The sequence below is a fragment of the Gallus gallus genome, chromosome 6, assembly GCF_016699485.2.
Source record: "Gallus gallus isolate bGalGal1 chromosome 6, bGalGal1.mat.broiler.GRCg7b, whole genome shotgun sequence".
Taxonomy (NCBI): Eukaryota; Metazoa; Chordata; class Aves; order Galliformes; family Phasianidae; genus Gallus; species Gallus gallus.
Genome location: NC_052537.1, coordinates 26,605,188 through 26,629,759, shown reverse-complemented (window position 1 = coordinate 26,629,759; position 24,572 = coordinate 26,605,188). Strand labels below are relative to the sequence as shown.

General features: G+C 50.5%; 1 protein-coding gene across 4 annotated transcripts in view; it reads right to left on the bottom strand.

Annotated features, from left to right (window-relative positions):
- The window catches only part of MXI1 (MAX interactor 1, dimerization protein), a 51,908-nt gene extending 30,062 nt beyond the window's left edge, over positions 1–21,846 (bottom strand). The window contains exons 1-3 of one of the 4 annotated variants that reach the window (XM_025151612.3): positions 13,565–14,054; positions 13,189–13,250; positions 12,803–12,935 (exon numbers count right to left, since the gene is read on the bottom strand). In XM_025151612.3, the coding sequence (XP_025007380.1) occupies positions 12,803–12,935; positions 13,189–13,231 (176 nt within the window). In that variant the 5' untranslated portion in view covers positions 13,232–13,250; positions 13,565–14,054. Of the gene's footprint in view, positions 1–12,802; positions 12,936–13,188; positions 13,251–13,564; positions 14,055–21,551 lie in introns of those variants that run through there. The other 3 variants (XM_046942945.1, NM_001012911.2, XM_015288650.4) reach the window with 3 other exon arrangements.
- Positions 21,847–24,572: the final 2,726 nt, after the last annotated feature.

The following is a 24,572-nucleotide window of genomic DNA, read 5'->3' as shown; positions in this document are numbered from 1 at the left end:
AACAAAAAGGAAGGCTGATCAATTGCTTTGTTCTTTTTCACATCCACCTGTGTCCACAAAAGCAAACCTGGCTGAAGAATTCCAGTGTTCTGCCAGGGTTTCAAACAGCAGTGGGTCAACACAGGGAGCCATCCATGAAACTAAATGCACAAGTTGCAGGCTGGGAAGCCTGCAGAAAAGGTCTGAGAGCGGCATGGGGTGAGGCTCTCAGCCCAATGGTACAGCAAGTGACAGATAGGTTCACAGCTGCTGCACGAGTCAAATCTTCCTGCCAAGGCAGAGATGCGCAAAGGCTGTACCTGAGGGAGCTGTGAGTCCACCTCGCCTCTAGAAGCAACCCACAAGTACCAGCCTCAAGCCCAACAAGTCTCACCTCAGCCTCACTTAGCAGCAAATCTAACAAAACACTTCCTTGCAATCAACACAAAGACAAAAGGTATCTCAGTCACTGCTATTCCATGATCCTCCTACGCTGTCTGGCCTTGATGTCCAGAGAAAAAGCTTCTCCACAAGGAGCTGAAATGAGGAGACAGAACAGGCTGTTTCACCTTCTCACTGACGTCAGAGGAGATGCACCAGATTAACCTGGCCCCAAATTCTGGCTAGTCTTTCTGTTGCTCTTAGACTGACATGGTATCAGATTCCTCCCAAGGCTCTGATCAAAGCTGTTTTCCCAGGATCAAGTCAGACGGCTTCCAAAGTTCACATTCTCAGTCTCCAGCAGACAAGGGGACACAGCCATCCTGGCATCTGTTCCTGTTTTTTCATCTTTGGACAAGGAGAAATGGCCCCACAGTGTTTGCATCCCAACAAGGAGAAAAGAGCTCCTTCACATGGTTCACAACAGCTGCAGAAAGTCACACACCCCTCTGCTTCTACATGGAGTCCTGAGAGCCTCCTGCAACACTGTCAAAACAACTTTAAGAGATACACAGCACACACTCCTCAAAGAAGTGAAATCCAGGCAGCCTTCCTCAGTTTGGGACCTACTCCCATAATCACTGTTTCTGTTTGCAACACTTTGGGAATTAACTCTTCCCTGACTCTTTCTGTGCAGGATGAGACACACATGAAATAATGTTCCCAAAGCCACCCAAGAAACCAGTGGCAGAGTACTTAACCTCGTTCCCTAAATGTCAGGGTGCAGCAGGGGGCTGCTGCTCTCAGGCTGTCCCGGTGACCCCTAACAAAGACATCAGTGCCATCTGACTCTTGGGTCAAAGTCAAAACCTGACATAATCATGGCATGCAGCAAGTAGAAAAGCAGAAAAATCCCCACATAAATCAAACCTAAACAAGCCCTCATGTCTTACTCACCAGCTGCCAAGTGAACCGGCCCTACTCTCAGACACCACTGGATAAAGTGACAGAGAATCCCCAGTGGAGCATGCTGTCCTACTGTCACTTGCTCTGCTGCCTCAGCACAAGGAAGGAGTGACGGCTCTCTCTTGCTGAGCACCACAAGCTTCTCCCAGCCCCAAAGCTGGGCTCACCAGACTCCAACAACATCCCAATTTAGCAAGGCAAGGTGGCTCACTGCAGCGGATGGCTCTGCCAAGCCAGGCTACCAAACAAGAAGAATGTTGTTTTACATTCACTGCTGCAGCCTGGGGCCAACAGAGATGCTCCTGCTTGCTTCCTTCCCAACTCTACAGGCTGGGAGCCACATGCTGTCACGGCCCTTCTCCTCTGCCACCTGAGACCTGAGGTGCAGAGCCTGGTCCTAGCTGCAGGAAAACTGCTCCATCACATACACTCCCTCAAGCAGCACCCTGCGTGGCCAAGAGGAACTGAGTCTGCTGAACAAGCAGCTATTCACTATTTTGTTTCATCCTCATTGTTCAATGTGTGGCCTCAAGCCAAGCCCTGCTCTGAATACAGAACCGGTGGTTTTCTTACAGGCTTTACAACAGTCTCACCAAGAGCAGCTCACAAGCGTGTTTACTGCTATGCATCCTCACTTTCCAAATGGAAAGCCAAGAAATGGGGAAATGAGAGTTGCAGGTTCTCATTCCCTCCAGTTCCTTGAAGAAGATCCTCACGAGCCTGGTTTTCTGAGCTACTTTGTAAGTTCAAAGCACAACTCCCCCTGATGCTCCCTGTGGCTGCGCATCATCAGCACTTCTGCAGCTCAGCTCACAGGCTCATACCTTGGAAAAAAACCACGACATGAAGAATACACTGTTTGGAGGTCTCCCTTGACAAGGCAGGCTTCAAGTGACTTGCTGAATGTACACAGGACTTCTGATAGGGGTTGCGAGGGAAATGAGTTCTGTGTGCTATTCACTGCTTTGTTTGCCTGCATCTAACTTCAGTGACAAGTGAATAAAGTTCTACAGAAACCACCTCCTTCCCTTCTCAGCCCACAGTTAACCACATCAGAAAGGGCTGGTGCACGCATATCAGACACAAAGGCTGACACATGACCCATCTGAGCTATTTCAGTAGGGAAACCCTAGCCCACCTCCCTTGCACATGTGACAGCTGACAACTTCTGTAAAGATTTAAAATTTGGTCAAATTACAGTAGATTCTCACAGTTCAGGAAAAAGTGATCTCCTTGTTCTCACCACAGCAGAATTATTCATCGTGATCCACGATACAAAGGAGCATGAACACAAAAGCAGTTTCTTAACTTGAAAAACACTGACAAAATTATGTTTTTCAGGACACAACAAGGCGAAATATCAAATGGCCTCACCATGGCACCTCCAGGCTCCGCTGCGGACAGAGAAGAGTAAGGCATCGAGTGAGGGCAATGAAACAGACACTTCCTCACATCAGTACCAGTCTCCAGGCACTACCAGGGACAGCATCCCTACATGCTTCCCTGCATGATCACCATAAACAGATTACAAAGCAAAATGCATTATTTAAGTAGAATGATGCACAGACTTTGAAAAAGCAAAGACTTCATCCAACTCCCATTAGCACCTTAATATCTCTGCTAACAACATTTTCTCTGTTGAATATTCAAGTATGCTGGAGAGTAGGATAAGAAATCAGTGATTTACAGAAAGAGGACAATGACACAAGGGCAATTTTCAAATCTACCTAGAAGACTCAGGATCCTCAGTTCTATATTCTTTCAAATAGTCACATGCTCCAAAGCACCAATGCTACCTCCTGAGAACAGGATTAAAAAAAGCATGTGCATTACCCCAGTGTACAGATGGTGGGAACCATGGAGGGTACAGATGGTAGGAGCCATGGAGGTTACCTGATGTGCTCAGATCTTGCAGCGTTTCAGTGGCAGACTCAGGAATGGATCCAAGGGCCCAGCATGCCAGCCCTTTGCCTTGTACCATGCTTCTTCCCACACACAGTGCTACCCTTATGAGGAAGATGGTGACATCCAGAAATCCCTTTAGTAATGTTATCTATAGTGCTAAAGTCTGTTTGGGGAACACGTTCTTCTCTACAACCTCTTCTGAGCTAAAGAAAGTGCCTTCAGATGCACTGGGGAAAATTAGGCTTTTGGACTAAAATGTCACCTGACTGAAGCTGACTTTGAAAAGAAACTGACGGCATCTGTATAGCTCTGGGCTAGGCCAGACTTCCTTCACTATTCAGACTTGTTAGTTATCTCCCATGTTATAATGACACTGCTGCAACACAGTTCCTGGAGATGAAGGCAAGGAGAAGAGTACTCGAAAACAGGAAATACAGTAACTCTACTGTAAGCCATAGGTTGTCTTCAGGAAACTGAAGCACAAAGACCAACACAGGCTGTAGGAAAACCAGCAAGAGAACCCCAGTGTTCAGGCTTATATCCTGTCAACAGAGCATGCTCATCTACTGTCCAGGAGATCCATCAAGGAAGGCTGATAAAATGGAAGAGCTTGTTTTTCCTTCTGTTATTCCAGTTCTGGCTTACAAACAGCAGAAATTCACAAAAAAGCTGGTACCTCCAGCCGCTCTCAGAAGGCCAAACTGCTTGTGAAGCATCTCAAGCTGCTGCAATTTGCAGCATAACAGCTAAAGGCAATCCAGAGCTGGTGCCACGTCACCTTACACCATGGTCCTTTACATCATGTTCATGCCCAAGCAGCAGAGAATGACCACTGGGGTAACAGTCAGTCCCAATGTCGTCTGTTCCTTCCCACAACTTCTAGCACTTGGTTAATCCCTTCTTGATGGTGTAAAAGGTGGAAGGAGATAAAAAGTGTTCAGAAGACAACTGAGTATTTAATGCAGATGAACTTCAATCAAAACCGAGGTGAAAATGCAGCTCTTAATCCACATGCCTACTTGCCACAAAGGAAACGGTGAATTACAGACAAGAAATTAAAAGAATGCTGAAAACCATCATGTCTACTTCAAACCGGATTCACAAAGCAACAGAACTGAAATGAGATCACACTCCTATCAGAGAATGGAAGTACAGTAGGCAGCACAGACATGAGAGATGGGAACGTATCCAGCAGGATGGAAAAAGCAGGACTGTTCCCTCCACGCTGAGCAAAGGCAGTGTCTCACAAACAAGAGATCCAGGCAACAACCAGCCAAGTGCACACCCCAGTCTCTGGTCAAGAGAGCCCAAAATTGTCAACAAAAACAAATCCTATCTTTGTTGGTTCAAAGCAGGCAGGGAGCAGAAGCCAACTCTCTCAAGAACAAACAGAAGTCAGTTTTTGAGTTTGGGCAGAAGATGGTCAGGAAGGATCATGAGATAATCAACAGCAGGAACTGCAACAAACAAGACAATTAACTTAGCTGCATGAGATGAAAAGATGTAGTGGATTGCACGGGTCAGAAAAAGAAAATGATTTCAAAGCTCCACCAGGAGCACGAAAGGAAAAAGCTACTCTTACCCACAGTGAGGGAGCAGATGGGAACAATGCTACAGGTGACAACCAAGCCATTGTCAAGTAAAGGATCGGGTCAAGTTAAACACCTGACACAAGAGGGATGCTACCTGAAGTAGGGAATTGACTGTACACTAAACATAGACTCCAGAAACAAACGGCCAAGTATGGACCAAACATCCTCCCCACCATTCTCAGGCACCAAATCTCATTACAAGCTGTGACTAACAACCTTAATGTTTCAAAAGACCACAAGCACCAAAATCTGCAGTTCCTTGTCACCGCATCAGAACTGCTATCAGTAATGCAAATCATCCCACGCTGCCTGCAACACAGCTCTACCTGGGTACAATGCTGCAACGTGAACAGCATGAACCCTGAGTAACCGTCTCACTGCTCCAAAGCAGCACACTCCTGCAGAGGCTTCCCCTAAATCTGGGAGGACAAAGGGATTATAAACCTTCAGCCAAGGAGAATTCAGATTAGACAGATGCTGCAGCAGTAAATTACAGCTAGGCTGCAGATAACATCAACAATTGGGCCTGCTTCTGGTTTACACAAAGGTCTCTTTGCACAACTTTGACAGTTTAAATAACAAATTACATTTTACACCTACTGAAGGTATCCAAAGTCTAAATTCAGCCCAGAATCATGGATTTCTGCATAGAGTCCCTACAACACAGACCTCTCTCTGCATGGCTATATTACTAATAAACAAGGGAAAGTAGAAACTGCAACTCCACAGGATCTTCCCACTTGGAGGGCTGTAAAATACACAGAGTGCCAAAGGGGAACACAGTGGGTTCCACAGTGGGAACTATTCTATCAGCCCTACTAATTGATACCGCTGATTCGGAGGCCCCATTCCACGCTAAGGAGTGGGACTGATATTTCTCAAGTCATTTGCTGTACTTCCTGGAAAACTGTTAGCTGTAGTACTGTAGAGCCAAACATCACTGAGAAAAAACTGCATGCAGAGCCTCATCGACACTGGGTAATTTTTGTCTACATCAGTGGCAGAATCTCAGCTTCTGATGTAGATTGGCAAAGACAAGGAGAAGCACAACATAATGCCAGCAGGTTCAGAAGCTCCAGTATCACTGTGGCTTGCCTGCCTGTACTTGCAAACTCCATTGGTGCAAATTACATCAATTGGGCAGATGGGATGTGGCTGAGGCCTAAAGGAGCTATGTGTGAGTACAGCCCTCCTCGCCAACCAGCTCCAACCAACTACAGCCTGGTAAAAACCTAGAGAAGTAAGAGGATTTTAAGGGGTGATTTGCCTCTCGTGCATTCAGTGTAGCTGGGCTGTTACACAGGCTCCTCTTTGACAAACAAATTTGAGACTGCAGTATGCACAGATGCTGCAGTCAAATCACACTCCAAAAGACCATTCCTCTGTCTGTGCTACATGCAGGTAACAGTGGGGGACCTGAGCACAGCTTATCTTGCCAAATGAACTAATGAAACGGAACGGACCTGCAATCCACTTTCCCAGCCTAACACTTAAACTATCATTATGCTTTCCCAAAGAGAAGTCATGCTTATGCCTAACTGTTGGTTAATTCCTCTTACTAGCTCCAACAGAGAAGCCCTTAACAGCTCAGCCCTGTCCAGTTTTCCTTTCTTAAAAATCTAACGTATGAATATACACTGCCTACCAGAAGGCAAGACCCCATTCCCCCCCCCTCCACTATTACTAGACAAAATTTCAACAGAACCATGAAGATTCCAGAGAGTAATCTCACTGTTGGTACGTTAACAAAATGTGGCATAAAGCAAAACATAGCAGAACGAATTTCATCCATCCTCTGTATCGCACACGTAGACTCGTACCACACAAGGACAGCCAAGTCCTGAGCCATGCACAGAGCTCCCTGGCATGAGGCTGGAGGCAGAGTCCCTATCCCCAGCATCCTACACAAAGGCCAGATTTTAACCCACTGACACACAGCGAGTCAAAATTCAGCTCCCGCTAGCTGTGGAGCAAGGTGTGATCCAGTGTGAGAACAGGCAGATCAAAACATGTCCCCAAACAAATAAATATCCAGAAACAAACAACCACCTATAGAGGCTAGGAAGGAGGGGCAGTGAATCCCCTCTGACAGAAAAGATAAAATATATTTAAAGCTATGCCTATGCAAGTGACCACAGCCCCCCTGCTCCTCCCCTGCACAGTGCTGTACAGTTGCACAGCACTGCTGTTCTGGTAAATCAGGCTTTCCTGTGCACCAGACAACCAACGCTGACTTGCAGCTACACATGCCATGTCCTTTTAGCTTTTGCACCCGTGTTTGTAAACCTGTGGCACATCAAGTCATCACCTGAGGTAAGGTACCTTCTGCACACCATCCTTCCACAGGGATGCTATGTGCACATGAAGCTTAAAACCAGGGGTACCCGAGGGTTTAAATAGCTACAACCCCCAACCCTACCCTCAAAAATCAGCTTCAGAGGTTATGAGAGTGGAGGGCTACTAAGATTCAGCACAAAACCAAGTGATGGGATTTAGAAGCATGAAAAAGGTCAGTTTTTAATGGGGTAGGCGAAAGCAACAATACAGAAAAAGAGGAACTGCATCACTGGAACGGTCAGACAGGTAAACAAGCCCAGGCCCTTAAGTCCTGGAGGCCACCATGTTCCAAACACCTTTGCATATACCCCTTCCAGCTGTAGCTCTTAGGTTCTCCACGCAACCTGCTACTGGGCTGTAGGTGTCTCAAAGGCCCTTGGGAAGAAGCCTTAAACACAGGAGAGGATAACAGGAAAGAGGAAAATAAAAGGAAAAAGAAACTGGACAGAGATCAAACCCTCCCCATGGAGCTGAGCAATAGATTATTTGAGTGCCTTTAACCACATGAGCCTCCTGGGAGAGCAGAGGGTTCCTCACATCACTGGAAGGGGGCTTAGCATTTTCCCAGGATCAGACCAAAAAGTAACAGGCTTCTCCATACATCTGAGAGTCTAAAAAACGTACAAAGAACAATATGATATTGTAACATAATTTCAGATTCTCTTATAAATTTTAACTTTATTAAACCATTTGTACTTCAGGTGGGAAAAAAAAACAAACCAAAATACTTGGCATCTGCTTAATTATTTGTCAAAAAGTGTAAGCATCAAACCAGCCTAATCATAACTATAACAATCTTACTAATAACTGTCTATTTAGAACTGCCTACGGAAGAGTTTGAAAGAGCAGTTTTCAGTAACACTGAATGCAAGTTGATGTATCCACAGAGCTGTACTCCCAGAATGGACTACTTAACTCTTCTGGCAAGTTTTTAGAACCCAGCTTCTGTCCCAGAAATGCCTTCAGACAGAAGAAAACTAAATAAGCGATACCATATGTTAAAATAAATCACTGCTGATTTTTACCCCATTCCAAAAACCATCAGATATTCCTCTCAAGACACAAAGTAAGTTGAAAAAAACAATACTTCTAATTTAATATGGGTTGGCTGCTTGGCTCATCTTTTGTTGTTGTTGTTGTTGTTTGCCTATTGCTGTATTTTAAATGGGATATTCTTTAAGAGGTTTCTTTGTCTATTTAAGACTCCAGATCACAACAGCTGTAGTTGATCACATATTCTTGCAGGTGGGTCATTTTCAGTACCTAAATATCTCCAACTAAAGCCACGACTGCACATCTTTAAACACACTCAGGTTTTAAAATCATAACACACCATGCTAGTCACTAATCCCTAAGAGGTCTTTAAAATGTGCATGTAAAACACTGTGCATATACATAGGTAATGCCACAGGATGGCAGAGGGGAACCCCCCTGCAGGGGTTCGTTGCACAACTGGAACAAACAAGAGGAAGGCAGTGAGAACCTGAGCCAAAATAATTTTATTTTAAAAATGCAGTTATATGAATTAGAAATAATGAAGCAATGCATTCTCTCTTAGTTATGCACTTCTGCTTGGGTAGAACTAAAATCATTTTTGCAGGTACTGGGAGACCATCCTTATTTCTTTAAGAATAAGATTTGCTCTATCAGTGCCATCCAAATGTAGGCTGCTTGCTCCTCAGAACTCTGCAGATATTTATGCCATGACAACACAGGGCCTGCTAGGAAGAAATAGCTGTCGTTGCACAGAGCAAAGGGAAATATTTGGATTTAATCTAAAAGAACACGTAAATACTTTGAGTCTCGTATTCATGGCTTATTTGGTTGAATAAAGACCAGCAATGACACTCAGGTGTCACAACTGTAGTTTGCCTAGGTTGCTCAAGAGACATTTTCTATGGGAGACTTAAATCCTGTGCTTATTCTCCATTTAGAAGCATCATTTCTCTATGCTAATTAAACATTTTGAGATAAAAGTAATTAAGAAAAATCACACATCTAGGTCTGAAATGCAAGTTTTGTACCTCATCAAGGGCTTGATGTTTATTTCAAAGCCCATTCAAGCTTTACTAGACAGAACTTCCCAAAAAGGGATGATTATTTCAGAAAACTATCTTATACCTGCAGTGGGCCATCAGGGCGGCCTGCATCGACAAAGGATGGAGTGTCTGTGAATATAACATCCTCTACTGCCTGTATGTGCATAAGGCCTCCCCGTCAGGGCACCCCTTCCTCTTGGGGCTGGGCAACGTGGAGGACAACGAGGCACAAAGAAGCCCTGCCTGCATGTGGAGCTGGAGTTCACCTGTGTGAGGCAGCGGTTCCTGGGGGATGTGCTGTGCTTCCTCCACCACACTCAGAATGAGCTGAGACAGAAAGAGAAGCCCTCTCTTCTAAATACCCTCTGCAAGGACTCCTACCAGCACGTGGAGAAAAACACCTGCTGGTTCCAGAAGCAGTGCAAGCAGCTTGGAAGCATCTGATGGTGCTGCCCTCCCATAACACTTGTAAGATCAAGCTAACCAACTCCACATGTGCTTGTAGCACAGCTCGATGACTCGCCAACCTTCCTGAGCATCAGGTAGGCTGACTTGCTCAACCCCTTCCAGAGCGTAGTGTAGAAGCCAGCCACCCATGCCCAGGTGCTGGTCAAGTCTGCAGAGCTGTGAGATCTGCTCACAAGAAGGCTGACCCTGGAAGAAGTCTCCAGTGGCACTAGAAGAGGCCTTCTCACACAGAGCTGCATTGATGGGATTCAGCTGGTAGCAGAGAAGCAACTTCCTTCTTGGGACAGTCTCCCCAGCACAGCAGTCAGTGCTGTAGCCAGTGAAATCAATTTTCACCTTGCCTTCTCTGCCCATGGACTGGCACAGCCCAGGTGGCCATTTCATACAGAACCTGGCATAACCCCTCTCAGCTGTGGCTGTGCAGAGACCATGCAAGAGGGGTCTTGGCATGCTCATCGAGGGCAGGGTGGAGAATCTGACCACCCCAGACACACCCTGGGCACTGGTGCCACACAACTGAGCATACTGGACTCACAGCAGATACAACTCAACAGGCAGCAGGTATTGCTCCTGCGCATTTTCTCTGCTGCCAAACCACATCTTGGGGAACCTGTCTTCATGTAACTGAAGATGATGTCACGTGGAGGCTTGCAACAGAGAGGCCTGCTAACATCCCGGCAGTGACCGCTCAAAATCTTGGGAAAAGTCCATTACTTCTGGAAGCTCCAGCCTGTGCTGAGATGCCAACAAATTGTTTGTTTGAACAAACACTCTGTCTGTGAATGTCCGCACAGAACTTTGAGAGGGAACATGGGCACAGAGTGTAGAGTGCACCACTGCCACACAACCAGGGAGCACTTCCAGAAACACAGACTGACAGAGGTTGGAAGGGACCTCTGGAAGCTATATTGGGGGACTATAAGAAAGAAGAGGACAGACTCTTTAGCAGGGTCTGTTGTGACAGGACAAGGGGAAATGGCTTCAAACTAAAAAAAGGGGGATTTAGATTGCACATAAGAAAACAAGCTTTTACGATAAGGGTAGCGAGGCACTGGAGCAGATTGCCCAGTGAGGTGATGGATGCCATGTCCCCAGAGACATTCAAGGTCAGGCTGGAGGGGGCTCTGAGTAACCCAGTCGAGCTGTAGATGTTCCTGTTCACTGCAGGGAAGACGGACTAGATGATCTTCAAAGGCCCCTTCCAACTCAAACAATTTATGATTCTGTGATACAGAGCCTTCTTTAAACAAGGCTAATGCTCTACTCAGCATCACACAAAACACACTGCAGTGAATTTGGAGGCATCCTGAACTTCACAGTTGTCACTTCCCAGCACTGCAGCCATCTGGAAGGCCTGCCATCTCCTACAGCAAGTGCAAGCTGCTACAACTTGCGCTAACAGAAACTTCCATTCCCAACTGTGCATGTAAGGTCTGAGCTCCCCAAAAAGAACCACTCAGATCTCTGCCTGGAGCAGACCTTCCTCAAGCCAAAAGATGGCACCTACCCCTTTTACACTAAAGATTTCATTTGGTGCTCAATACTCTTTGAATAATGAAGGTTTTCAATAAGGCTGGAAAGCATCATTTCTACCTCTCTGTCGCCTTACCCCCCTCCCCCAACAGATTCAGCACAAAGGTGCCCTGAGAGAGCTGTGCCTGGGGGCCCTGCGCTGACATGCCTGAGAGCTCTGTGCCAGCAGGGCATGCTGTACACCCACGCCCCAGAGACAGGGAGTGCTCTGCATCCCTTGCTAGTCCCAAGGCAGCAGGATTTGGTACTAGGAAGCTCCTAAGGGGAATGTGCTTCCAGCCCTCCTCTGGAGAAGGGCAGGTTGCCATGACAAAGGCCTTTGAGAAAAAGAGGTGTGGGATGGAAAATAACATGCGAGGGAAAAACACACATCTCAATTCAGCATTTGCTGTCATTTCTCAACACAGAGTGATTGGGATTTGGGTTCATGGGAAATAGGAAATGACTACAACTGCCCTCAAATCAGGAGAGGGTGGGTGAACGAGGCAGGCAGCACAGACATGCAGCACACAGTAAGCCCAGGATGTGATGATCCCGAGGTAGAAAAGTTCCCTGCAGTAAGGTGTCCTAACATCACTTCAAACAACATTTATTAGCAAATGCTGCCAAAACAGAATCACTATGAGCAAAGACACCTTTCTCCACAGCCTCTACTAGCCTCTTTTCAATGTCTTTAAGAAAGCTTTAATCACCTGCCACCATTTTATGGGTTGTACGAGCCCCACTGCAGTAAACGCAAGCTTGCAATTGCCTGTTCAAATTCATACTTTGTTTCTAAAGTTTTGCTGTGCCAGAAATCCTCAGCACTGTCCAAATAATTCCACAGAACAGAGTTAAAAAAAACAAAACACTAACAAACACACCACAGAAAAAAAGATAGCAACTAGAGGGGGATATCAGATCCTTCCACAGCACTGAGTGATAGGCCTAATCCGGTTGTCTCTTCTCAATTTAACAAACCAAGAAATATGGCATTGTTTAACAAGCAATGTGTCAAAACCATGAAGTTCTACAATTACCAAGTTATCAGAATGCTGGGAAATCCCACTGCCCTGAAAGCCAGAGTGAAAGACAGCTTCAATTTCCTGAACTGAATTTTTAACACATTGCATGTAGCAGCCAGTCATCTCCCTCTCTCCCATTTGTTGTAGGGGATCCATTTCAAAACATAATTTCCTTGCTTCAAGTCATGCCTGTCATTACAACCCCAAAGCGCTCAGGTTGCATGCATGCTATCCCTTAAGAGCAGTGACTTCTGGATTGGAAAAACATCAGCTGTACATAATGGGAATAGCTATTGCCTATCTCCTCCCTGCACCCTCTGAACAGATCTCCCTATTTCTCTTCTTTCTGCAGCATCTGAGCGTTGGCACAGAGTCAGCTGGCAGTACCGCAGATACAGCTCCCCTGTGTCTCTCTACTTTAAGTGCTACACATCCAGAAGGGATGCTGTGCCCGTGTGCCCCAGCTCTGAATCCCCCTGCACTCACATTCGCCCCATTTTCCTGGGGGAAAATTTTCTCACCTCACATCTCCAGTTTTCCCCTTCAGCTCCATCCTCCCACCCAGCTCTGCACCCACACTTTCCTGCCCATGTCATACCTGTTGGCAATACTTGCACTGCTGCCACTGCCGCTGTGTTTCCTTGCCCGGCTCAGCCTCCGCGTGGGCTTTGGGTCTTGTAGTCCAGGACTTGGAGCTGAGGGGAAGGTCGAGGCATAGCCATGTTCGCACTCTGCACAAGAATCAACAGGCAGGGCATAAAAAAGGGGTCAGAAAAAAATAAAAATTAAAATTAAAAAAAAAGTCAGTTGGCAGGCCTCACCACTGACCCATCAGCCTAAATGGGGGAAGCCCTTACGCACAACAGCACAGGGAAATGACTGCTGATGTATTCAGAGGGAAGCGGACCAAGAGGTGGAAAAAAGAGAGAAAGGGAGTGTAAAAGCTCAGCCGACCTCAAAGGAAGATGAGCACATCTCAAATACCTGAAAGCATCAAAAGAAGCCACGACAGCCCAGAGTGCCTCATCTCTCCTCCTGCTCAAGCTCTGAACCGAGCAAATCAGGAACCTTTCATTCCGCAACGCCAGGACCTCCCACCCCATCCTTCCTGTCCAGTGGGAAACTTTCCAGCCAGCCCCTGGTTTTCTCTCCAGAAACCACATCCACCTCGTCCTCCCCTTTCTGCCAACCCCCCGCCTCACCCACACCCCAGCCCTGCCCCTCGCCTCAACCCCTGCTCGAGGATCAACCACCAGCTCCGATCCCCTTCGCCTCTCTCACACCTCCGTGGAGACTCCTGACCCCAACCCCGCTCCCACCACCGCGGCAGGCGGTCAGCCCGGCTCCTCCCTCCCATTACCTCTCTCCCTCCGCTCCAGATACTCGGCCGCCTCCAGCAGCCGCTGGATGTTGATCAGCTGCACCCGTTCCATGGCCCCCGGGGCTCCGGCCCCCCCTCGGCCCCCAGGCTCCCAGCGGGGCAGGGGGGCTGCGGGGCGAGGAGTTGCCGGCTTCCCCCTCACCCCAGCCCCTTCACATCGACCCCTCTCTCCCCAAGACGGCTCTCCTCAGAGGGGCACAGAGATGGCGAGGACGCCCGCTCCCGAGGAGGCAACGAAGCGAGGCCTTTCCGACCGTCCCTAGCGCCCAGCCTGCCGCTGCCCGCGCCTCGCTTCGCCCCCCAGCCCGCCCTCACTCCCTGCCGGGCTCGGCCCCTCTGCCCCGGCCTACGCTTACCCCCCCGCCGCCCGGCTCTACCCCGCGATCCCGCCGGGACCGGCCCCTCCGTTCGCCCCGCCCGCCTCCCCCAACGCCTCGCACCACTTTGTTTACCTCCGCCGGGCGCTCACGGGAAGGGGGGGAGGCGCCGCGCCGCGGGGCTGCACGGGAAATGTAGTTCCGCGCCGCCGCGGGGCATTGTGGGACGGCGGCTGTCCCCGCGGGGGGATGGCGGGACGCACAGCCCGGCCCTGAGGCGATGGCGGCGGGCGAATGGGCACGAGCAGCCGCCCGCCCTCCCTCGAGCAGCGCTGGGGCTCAGCACGCGGCTGGGCCGAGAGGCTTGCAGCCACTTAACACCTCTCCTTGAGGTTTCCACACGTTGAAGGACCAAGAACGGGGCAATAAAAGAGCAAATAGGCTGCAAAAGGAAAAGCTGCGGCCGCATCTGTACAGATATTAACTAAAGAGAAGCTGCAGTGCATCCAGGGCTTCTGATGGCACGCTGAGGTGCACAATCCATGCCCCAACCCGAACATGCTCTACAGGCAAAAGGTAGCACAGACAGCAGTCTGCGTGCCTGTGAAAGCCTGTGGGGTGTCTGAAGCACCACACAAATAAGTCACACTTCAGCTTCTCGACACGGTCACACCTTCAGTGCGCATCCCCACTCTGCCCAATCCCCCAGTAAAGCACTTCACACCCCAGCTTTCACACAGGCCCAACCCCTCACCACCACTTCTGCAACTGGATTTTGCCAACAACTTTAAGGTTTGCTGGAGCAGAGCTTCAAAACCTGTTAGCGTGCAACTGTACGATACCAGTGTCTAAAGTACTTAATCTACACTTGGAACAATAATCACAGAACACTGAAAAATTGATCAGAACATTCAGAGTTAAAATACAAATCTCAAACTGATACCAACCTAACAGAAGAGCTGTTTTATTGGGGTTACTTTTCATGGGTCTGGACCTTTAGCCTGTGACCAGTGAAAGATATAAGGAGACTCATGTAGAGTCACAAGAGTTGACATGAAAGAGAAACAAGTGGATTTGGCGTAGTTAGCTTTTCTTTAAATTCACCGATTCACCATTTCTGAGGTCTCCACAGAAAACTGCAAGCTTGCAGCTGATTGAGGTAAAAGTAATGCCACTATTCAGTTCTTACACAAACCTCGCCACCTCTGAATCATAACAGGTTGGTTGGTTTCCCTTCAGATGGGACAGTTTTCTATACTGGAAACTACCAACAGCACGGATTATTAAGAGCACACGTTAAGGCTCAAATCTGAGCAGGGAACACTTATGTGATCTCGGGGAAAGGACACAGGTGTTCTGCACCAGTGGGGTTAGAACAACAGCATTTCTGGGCTCTAGCTCGACTTCCTGCTTCCAAAACAAGGCAGTCATTTGCCTTCCAGGATTAGCAATGCTAAACATCAAGCAAAACAAGAAATACCCACCACGATGATGAAGCTCAAAATCACTGTACTGCAACCACCACTGCTAGCTTTCAGGTGGTACACGTGGAGATATGTGCTTCCTTAAAAAAAGGAAAGCCACGGCTGGGATACAAAGGAGTGATTTAGGAGTCAGCCTCCAAGAGCCAACGTTCAAGACACAAAGCAGAAGAGTACAGAGGAGAGGGGCACATGCATATGGTGAATTAAATCAGCACCAGAATGAAGCAACAGCAGGATCAGTTCTGCATGAGATGATGTAGGATCAACTCCTCCACGCACACATCAGCTCAGCTTCCACGTCTTTGTTTCTTAAGTAAATAATGCACAATTACAAAAATCTGTGTGAAACAAAGACAGATTTGAGAGCAAACTGTGGGATGCCTTTCCAAAGAAGGAGCCCGACGGAGATTGGCCAGCCAACCACAGAGCCACAGCTTATCTGTAAAATCTGTCCGTTGTCATCCCAAGTGGCAGTGCGGGCAGGTCAGCCTGCAAAATGCCAGATCTGTGTGTGACAGAAACAAAAGTGGGTGGAAAGCGAACGGCACGAAGACGCCTGGTGCTATTCAACTACCGACCAAAAAAACCCCAAAGTCACATTTAAAATGGGGTTAAGCAATCCACAGGCCATGCTGGGGAGGGGCTTAAGGAAAAAGTATTTTAGGGGAGAATGAGATCATTTAATTTAGTGGCTCCAAATGATCTGTAAGTACAGTTTTCTGATTATAAGTGCTTGCTGCTTGGCATCCCTTCTGGCAGCTGTGATTCACTTTCATTGTGTGTTCTGCTGCTTTGCCCTTTAGAAAGGGGCTTTTTACATTTTATTAAATGGCACTTCGGCAGCCCTCCATTTCCAGCCTTAATAATGGATTTGTTAATCTCCCTGATAGCCTTTCCCTCCTCCTTAGCAACAATTTAAATATCCAGGAAGAAATCTGCAGTGCAGAAATCAATTAATATTTACATCTGAAATGCTGCTGTGTTATTTTATTCACGTAAAACAGATGCAGTCTGTTTTGATTTTTGATTTTTTTAAAAACCAGTACCACAATCACTTGCACTAAAGTAGCTGCTTCCATCAGGAGAATCTTCTAGGAGCTTTCCAGAAAGTAACGTTTTAAGCTTCTCAAAACTGCAATGACTTTAGGTTTCTTTTCTTTCCACTCTGCAGGAAGGGAAACTGAGGTGTAAGCAGCATAATCACTCGCACAGAGACGCCCTCAGCTAGAGGTAGAACGAGAATACAGCTCACCCATCAAGAGGCCCAACCCTCTGCTTTGGGCACGAGGCTTAGAAATAACATGGTGCTTTGCAACCTGGAAGTTATTTTCAGCAAGGGTGATACCCTTAGTTAAAGTGCCTGGTTTTCCATCCCTTTTCTGGCTTCTCAAACTGTCCTGTCTCCATCTCTACGTAACCTATGGGAGGAACATGAACATGGCAACAGTTGCAGGGTTTGTTTGAAGGTGGGCAAAGGAAACCCTTGGAAATTCTTAACCTTGCTTTCAAATCCTTTAAAATTAACACCCCTGCAACCAAAGCATGAACAAAGGTACCCATTAGGAACCATTTTCTGTTGCTCTCAAATCAGTAAAAAAATTTGCAGGGGTGTCGGATGAGAAAATTTTTGATGACAACAGATCCACAAAACTTGTTTTTGATATCCGGGGGAGCAGCAGCTATGACATACCTGAATATCCCACCTACCAGCACACACACTGCAACAACCAACTCTCCATTCCCCTGCTCAACACTCTTTCAGCTTGCAATACCTTTTGCAAGGGTCCTACAGCACCTATAGGATACGGCCTCATTTCTCACCCAGGAGCCTCGTTCTTTCGCAGGGCACCAAATAATCCCTTTCAGGGCTCCCACTGGCACCTGGAGCCCATCTGATGGGGAGGACAGAAAATTTTCACAGCCAAACCACCTGGACATCCAAGAGTTAGAGTGTGAATAAAGCACATGCTGTATACTCTGATCCAAAGACTACCCTCTGCCAATGGGTAAGGCAAAAGCCAGGGGTGTGTGGTTCTTTGGGCTGCCTGCTCCCAGCCTCTGGGAGACGTGCTGCTCTGTTTTCAGACCTGCACTGTGCCCCAGTTCGTTCCGAGCGAGTGACTCAGTCAAGTCACTTGACTGATCCACCTACAAAATTAAGTAATAGGGCCACCCTCAAGGAAAAAATAAATAAATAAACAAACAGCAAGACAACATACACAGGATGGGGTCTCTCAGTTAACAAGGTAGGATTTTCCAGACAACAGCAAAAGACACTTCTCTTCTGGCCCTGAGGATGCCCTGCTGCCAAGGACATGATCAGTTCTCAGCAGTGCTCCTGGCACGGCTCTGCAGCTCTTGCTCTACCCTATCATTTCTCCTGCTGTGGCTTCCTTCTGAATTTCATGATGATGTACAAACAGCACGAGTCAAAATAACACAACCTGGAAGTAGCTGACACATGAGTCACTGTGGCCAGGTTATGAACCAGGAGGAAGGAAGGGAGTGTATTATAAGCTAGAAGAAAAACATATAAGTGAAGGAGCTCTGTACTGCACCATATCGCATCACCGTAAGACCCAAGACCATCCATACTGACCTTGAGCCATGTGTTCAGCTCTCATTGACCTTAGGGGAACCATCCTTTGGTTTGTCAGAAAAAGACCCTCAAAAATGCATAAACAGTGGAAGGAGCCACAAGCTGAATATAGTGTTGACTCACCCTCAAGGCTCAATTTTCCTTCCCTTCAGACAGATTTATTGAAGAGCAAAGGACAAATCTACAGTCACCCATTCGTTATTCTTGGTCAGAAGGTCGCTAAACATAGGCAGCACTTGAAAGTCAGACTGCAAAGAAAATTTGGCTGTCTTTTTGCAGGGACCAAAGTCCACTGTCCTGTACACACACACCTGTGCTCAACTGTGAATAAGAACACCGCTGTCACATTGGTTTGCTTGCCATCATGCTTTTGGAAGAGGATATGACAGCATGTCTGTCTCTGCAGTGAGCTCAGTACATATACATACCACGTCTATTAGAGATAAGGCATCACATCCAAGGAATTAATCATGTGTTTATGCTACTTGTACTGACATAAGCAGGAGCCTGTGAACACACAGGTAACTCTTGGCACATACCAACCCCAGCTGAATTTACTTCAGGTCCCTCTAATAACACCTTCCCAACTCCAGCACTTCAGCTGCTTCTACACGCTGCTACGCAGGCCTCGCTGTGAGGTGGTATTGCAGAGGTGATAGATACACCACCGGGGCTGCCCTCAGCAGGGCTTTCATTTCTGAAAACAGCCAATGTAATTTTTCCATGTGCTGTTTCTATTCCTTTGCTACCAAGCTCAGATTTCTAGAAACAGGTCATTTGGAAACCTGTACATGTCAGTTAGCAACGCGTGTTGGGATTGGGTTCCACGGTCTAGGCATGGGAGCTGCCTCAAGCAGACAGGCAGCACTGCTCCCCATTTCCAGCAGTGAAACTGGAAAAAGGATTCAGCATTATCTCCATAAATAAATACTCCATTTTACCCAAGCGTTATCACAATGGGATTCCACTGTACTCAGACTCTGTACTATAACCCACTACACTGTAATGCACTTCTGCTGCCACACCATCCAGCCACGTGGGCATGGTGGCGATGGGTTGATGGCCGGAGTAGATCATTTTTGAGGTCTTTTTCAACCTTAATGATTCTATGATTCTATAATCTGAGTGACAAGCAGTGCTATCCCACGGGCTCATCGCTGCCTGCAGCTTTCCCAAAGCCGCAATACCGATCCCAACGGCACCCCAGTACTTCGCTGCCTCGTCCCCATCATGAGCACAGGTCAGGTGGGACCAGACACCTCTCAGCCAGTCCTGCTTTCTTCAGGCCATGTTTCCTTGGGGGCAGGCACTGTCACTCCCCACGTGTACAGCACCCATCATTGATGTAACTCAGTGGTCACACCAAAACGTAGCAGAGCCTTGCCCGGCACCAGCCAGACCCGGCACGCAGCAGGGAGCATGTGCCCAGCTCAGCCCAAGCTTTTGGGGCCGCTTTCCTTTGTTGCTGCTAATTGCCAGGTAGGAGCCTGTAAAGATAAGCACGGAGCCATTATCCCCGTCTGGCAGCCGGCACGGAGCGCACGGAGCCATCGGTGTTGCTCCAGCAGCCAAAGGGCAGCGGATCCCGGTGCAATAACGAGCTGAGCGCACGGCTCTCCCTCCAGCAGGTCCAGGTACGCACTCAGGACATCACCCTCCCGCTCTTGCGGCTGTTTCTCCCTTTGAATCGGTCCCGTGGTGCTCAGGGATCGTTTTCCAATTCCAGCAGCGTTTTTCTTTGTCTGGGAGGCAACGCATCAAAGCCGCCCGCTCACCACCATCACGCACCGCACCGCACCGCACGCTCCACAGCGAGCCCTGGGCCAGCCGGGACTGCTCAACCCAAAACGCCAGGTTGCAAATAAACACCGAGACATTCTGCAGCACGTCCTGATGGAGGCAGGGAGTTCCCTGCTACGAGCACGGCTCTCCTAAGCGGAAGACGTAGAGAAAACAAGTGCCGGGGAAGGGAGCTGGTTGGATACTACCGCTTCCTTTCAACATTTGGCAACAAAACCCCCACGTCCCCACGTGCTGCTCACGCAGGGGAGCCCCATTCTCCATCTGCAAGCACCGAAGCTCATAAAAATCATGCGTTTTGAAATAAAATGCGTGAAACGTCAGATACCGTTGCAAGCCAAGGGCAGGACAATTCTGTTGGCAATCCCGCCCCCCGCAACGTGATTCCGACACTTCCCCTTCGGGCACAGAGAAGAAGAAGAAGAAGAAAAGAAGACAGAAAAACAACCGGCGGTCTCACAGTGACCCCCAAAGCACCGCCGCTCTCTCAGGCGCAGCGCTGAGCTCCGCCCGCGCCTCCATCATCTCAGCGCTCGCACCGCTCCGCTCCGCTCCGCTCCCCCGATACGAGGCTCTGCGGGCTCATTATGAAACACCGATTCGCACGTGAGGGGAAAAAAAAACCCCAAACCATCACAACAGCACTATTTCTGCTTTGGAAGGCAGAAAAGCAGCGCGGAGTTGATGGTGGAGAACGAGGGCTCGCGGTCCTCCGCCGCCGCGGCTGAGGGGTCCGTGCGGGCGCAGCCGCTGCTGCACCACGGGGGTCACCGCACGGGATCGCCGTACGGGAACTGTGCGAGAGCGGGGGGTGGGTGCGCCATGGGGGAACGGGAACGCGGCGGGAGCTGCGTGTGCTTCGGGAAGACGGGGGAAAAAAAATAGGGGGAAAAGAGGAAGAAATAAAGAATTAATGAGAGGAAAATAAAAGAGGAAAAAGAGGAAAAAAATAAATGGAAATGAAATAGGAAAAAAAATAAAGAAAAAAAAAAGAAAAAAGAAAAAGAAGAAAAGGAAAGCAAGGAAGGCAGCCTGCGTGTGACCCGGGGACACAACGGCAGCGGCAGCCCGGGCTCACCCCGCCGGGCCGCCCCGCACAGCAACGCGTGACGTCACGGGGGACCCCGGCGTCGCTTATTGGCGGAGCGAACGGCCGCGGCCACGCCCCGCTGGAGGTCTCCGCCAATCAGCGCGGCGGGTTGCCTCCATGTGCGAACCATGTGGCTGCGCGGGGGCGGGGCGCCGGCCCGGGGCGCAGCGCAGCGGGGCCGCTCCGCGCAGCTCCGCGGTGCGCGCAGCGCTCCGCACACGGCGCCCGCTTTGTTCCCAGCGCGAAGCGACAACCTCTGTCCCGTCCCGGTCAACCCTCCCTCTCACTGTGCGCGCCGCTTCGTAAAAGGCAACGCGCGTCCTGCGCGCCCGCGGAGCGGGAGGCCGGCGGTGAGGCCGGCCGCTGCCCCGCACCGCCGCTCGGCCCGCGTGGCCGGCCCTGCCCTCCCCGCGGCGACGTGGCGAGCGCGGCCGTTTGCCTACGTGACTGCGCCCATGCCCCGGCGGGGGGAGCGCGGCGGTGACACCGCCTCCTCCCCGCGGACCCGAGCAGAGACCCCCTCCCGTCCGCCGCCCGCGGCCCCGCCGCTCCCCCCGAACTTTACGCGGGGGTCCCGCGACTGTCCGCCGCTGGAGGCGGGGGGGCCCGCAGCCGGCCCAAAGTTTGCGCGATTATTTATTTCCCCCCTCCCGCAGAGCCGCCCGCGCGCACTCACTTTTATTTTCCTTCTCGATCCGCTCCAGGTAGCTGGCGGCCTCCAGCAGCACCTGCACGTTGTGCAGGAAGGTATCCATCCCCGGCCCCGTGTTAAAAATGTCCCCCAGGGGACACCGGGCCCCGCCGGCCTCCCCCGCCGCTCCCCGCGGTTCTCTCCGCGGCCGCCCGCGTTTCCCCATGCCCCGCCGCAGCCCTCCGGCCCGGCGTGTGCGGCGGAGCGTGCGGCCGTGCCCGTGTGCGGCGGTGCCCGAGCCCGGCGCCGCCGCGGTCCTAGCGCTGCCGCCGCAGCCGCCTCCTGCCGCTTGTGCGCTGTTTTCGTCCCGAGGGCGGCCGCCGCCGTCCCGCCCCCCCCACACCCCCCCCCCTCCCCGCCCCACGCTCCCCGTCGGGGCGGCCTGGCCCGTCCGCGCCTGCGGAGTGCGAGCGGCGGCCGCCGCGCTGCTCTGAGAGCGGCTGCCGGGCTCGGAGCGGGGCTGGGGAGCAGGAGGGGCCGCCTCGAGTCCCCGCTGTGCGCCCTGCACCTGCAGAGCCTGCAGTGCCCCGTGTCGCCCCGCGTCACCCTTGGCACTCCGCGTCACCTCTTGTCATCCCACGTTCCCCCTTGTCACCTCTTGTCAACCCGTGCCGTCCCATCGCCACCTCTCGTCACCCCGTGTCACTTCCCACCCCCTCATCCAGGGATCGGTATCCTTCCCACTCAGGGACACGGGGACTATCGCAGCCCCGTGCGAAGCTCTCGGTGCCACCGCATCCCCAGGGGACTCCCGTGGATCCCCTCGAGATGCAACAACAGTGCTGTGACATCACATCACTCTGAATGATATCCCCGCGGCCCTCGGCTGCCGTCCCAGCAGTGCCCCCATCCACACACGTTACTGAGCACTAATTGATGCTGTGAAGTCACAGGGGCCTGAGTCACTCCGGGCAAACAAACCCCTTGGGCTCCCAATGGCAGGGTTATTTTTAGGAGGCATGACCACAGCGTTTCTTTGGCCACACGCACGTCCTGGGGCACGTGCTGGAGTCAGGGCAGCTCCCAGGCAGTGCAGCGTGGCTGTGATGCTGTGCCACCCACTTTGGCCCTCCCATGCTACTGGCCACTGGCTCATTGGAGCAGAGCTTTCCGTGCCGTGGGCAGCGCGTGCTGCTTCTCCCCGTGTGACAACACCAGGTTCAAAGCTGGAACAACCAGAATTTTTATTCCCTTCCCTTTTAGCTCAGTTCAAGATGTCTTTTGCCCCTGAAAAACACGGTGGGTCTGGCCAGCTCCGGGCCCCAGCTGCTGCCTCACACCCTCAGTGCTGCGATTTTCCTTCTCCGAGTCTGTTCTTGGCTGCTGGATGCAGGATGCTGAACTGCCTGAGCGTGCTCTGCTCCACATACATTTAGTGGCCCAAAATTACAGTCCCCACATGAATATAGGAAGAGGTGGGTCCTCAGTGGGACCCGGGCACCTGCTGGGACCTGGGCTGCCCAGGAGGACGGGATGCCAAGGTTCCAAGGCCCAGGAGAAATGGTGTTTCCTGGGGATACATGCTGGGAGGCACAGAGGGGCATTTCCATAGAAGTCTCCCCCAAAGCACTGCCCCCTGGGCACCTCGGATCATCACATGCCCTCTCTCTGCTCCTGCTGCAAACAAGAAGGACAGGACATTCAGGAATTGAGGAGGTCTTGCTATTTCCCCAGTATCACACACTCAGCAGCCGTGGTCCAGCAGCCTAAATGCAGCCAGCTACATTGCGCTGTCTGTGTTTGCCTTCTCGTCAACGTTGTTTAACCTTTGTGCTCACCCTGAAGCTTCCTTGTCACCTCCCCAGGTGGGTGTCCCCACCCTATGACACCGCACAGCACTGGGAGACAGTGCAGGACGTAGGGGCCAGAACAGCTCTAGATTTTGGTCAGCAAAGGCCCCTGGGTGCACCTGTTCTCTCTTTTATGGCTGAGACCATCGTAATCCTTTTATGAAATCCCACCTGCAGGATGCTGCTGCCCTTTGGAAGGATGAACCTGTTTTCCATGCGATGACTGTGCTGCCCATCTGTCAAGGGCAGACATTCCTCGCTGCTCAACGGCCATACAGAGATATAAAAAACCTGCTTGGAGGGCTCTCACATCTCTCATTTTATTTTGCCGTGGTTGCTGTGCTCATGGATAGCGATGCAGAGCTCTCATAGATCTGGAGTGACTGATTGCTAAAGGGTCCCCCTTGCTGCTGGACTGCCCACATCAGGACAGGTGAAGCCTCGGTCCATGCTAAGGAGCATGGCTATGAGGAACAACATTTCACTTGATAAGCCTTCCTTTTGCCACCCTGACGCTGACCTTTTCACTTCCAAATTGCACTCTTACCCCCTTTGCCAGCCTCTCTGGGCTTCTGGCTGTGGTTTCCTGCAGGATCCCAGGTGCTGGGGCTCAGCCACCACCTCCATCCACCTGTCCTGGGGTCACTCTGTCCCTGTCCCCACCCCAACCCCAGGGCAGGAGCAAGTCAGACTAACAGATAATGAGCTCCCAGCCCCAGGGAATGGAGAAGGAAGCAGTCATTGGGGTGCCTGGTGTTAGCTATGGGATTAGTGCCTTTCCAGACGTTGGCATAGCTCACTTTTAGCTGCACCTGGGCAGACGGGCACGGCTGAGCCTGACGTAGAAAGGTTCCTAAGTTCCTTCCCAGCTGCCACGCAGATTGCAGCTGTTTCACCCCAGTCGTGCTGGCTGCACGACTCGTTCGGTCGGTATTTAATTGCCTCTCCTTCACAACGCATTGCACGGGGTGCAATTTGCCATTGCTGGGCAAACAACACGGGTTAACGTGCTTTGCACGGAAAGGCCGTGGAGCAGGGAAACGTCGCTATCTGCTTCTGCTCTCCTTCGCAGCCGATGGCTCCAGACATGGGCGGGGTGCGAAGCCACGTCTCGGCCGCCACGGGCCCAGCGGGGTGAGGGAGCTCAGAGGCAAGGAGCAGGCTGTGCCCTGCCTCGGCCTGGCTTCACCTGCATTTATGGCTGTGCGCAACGCAG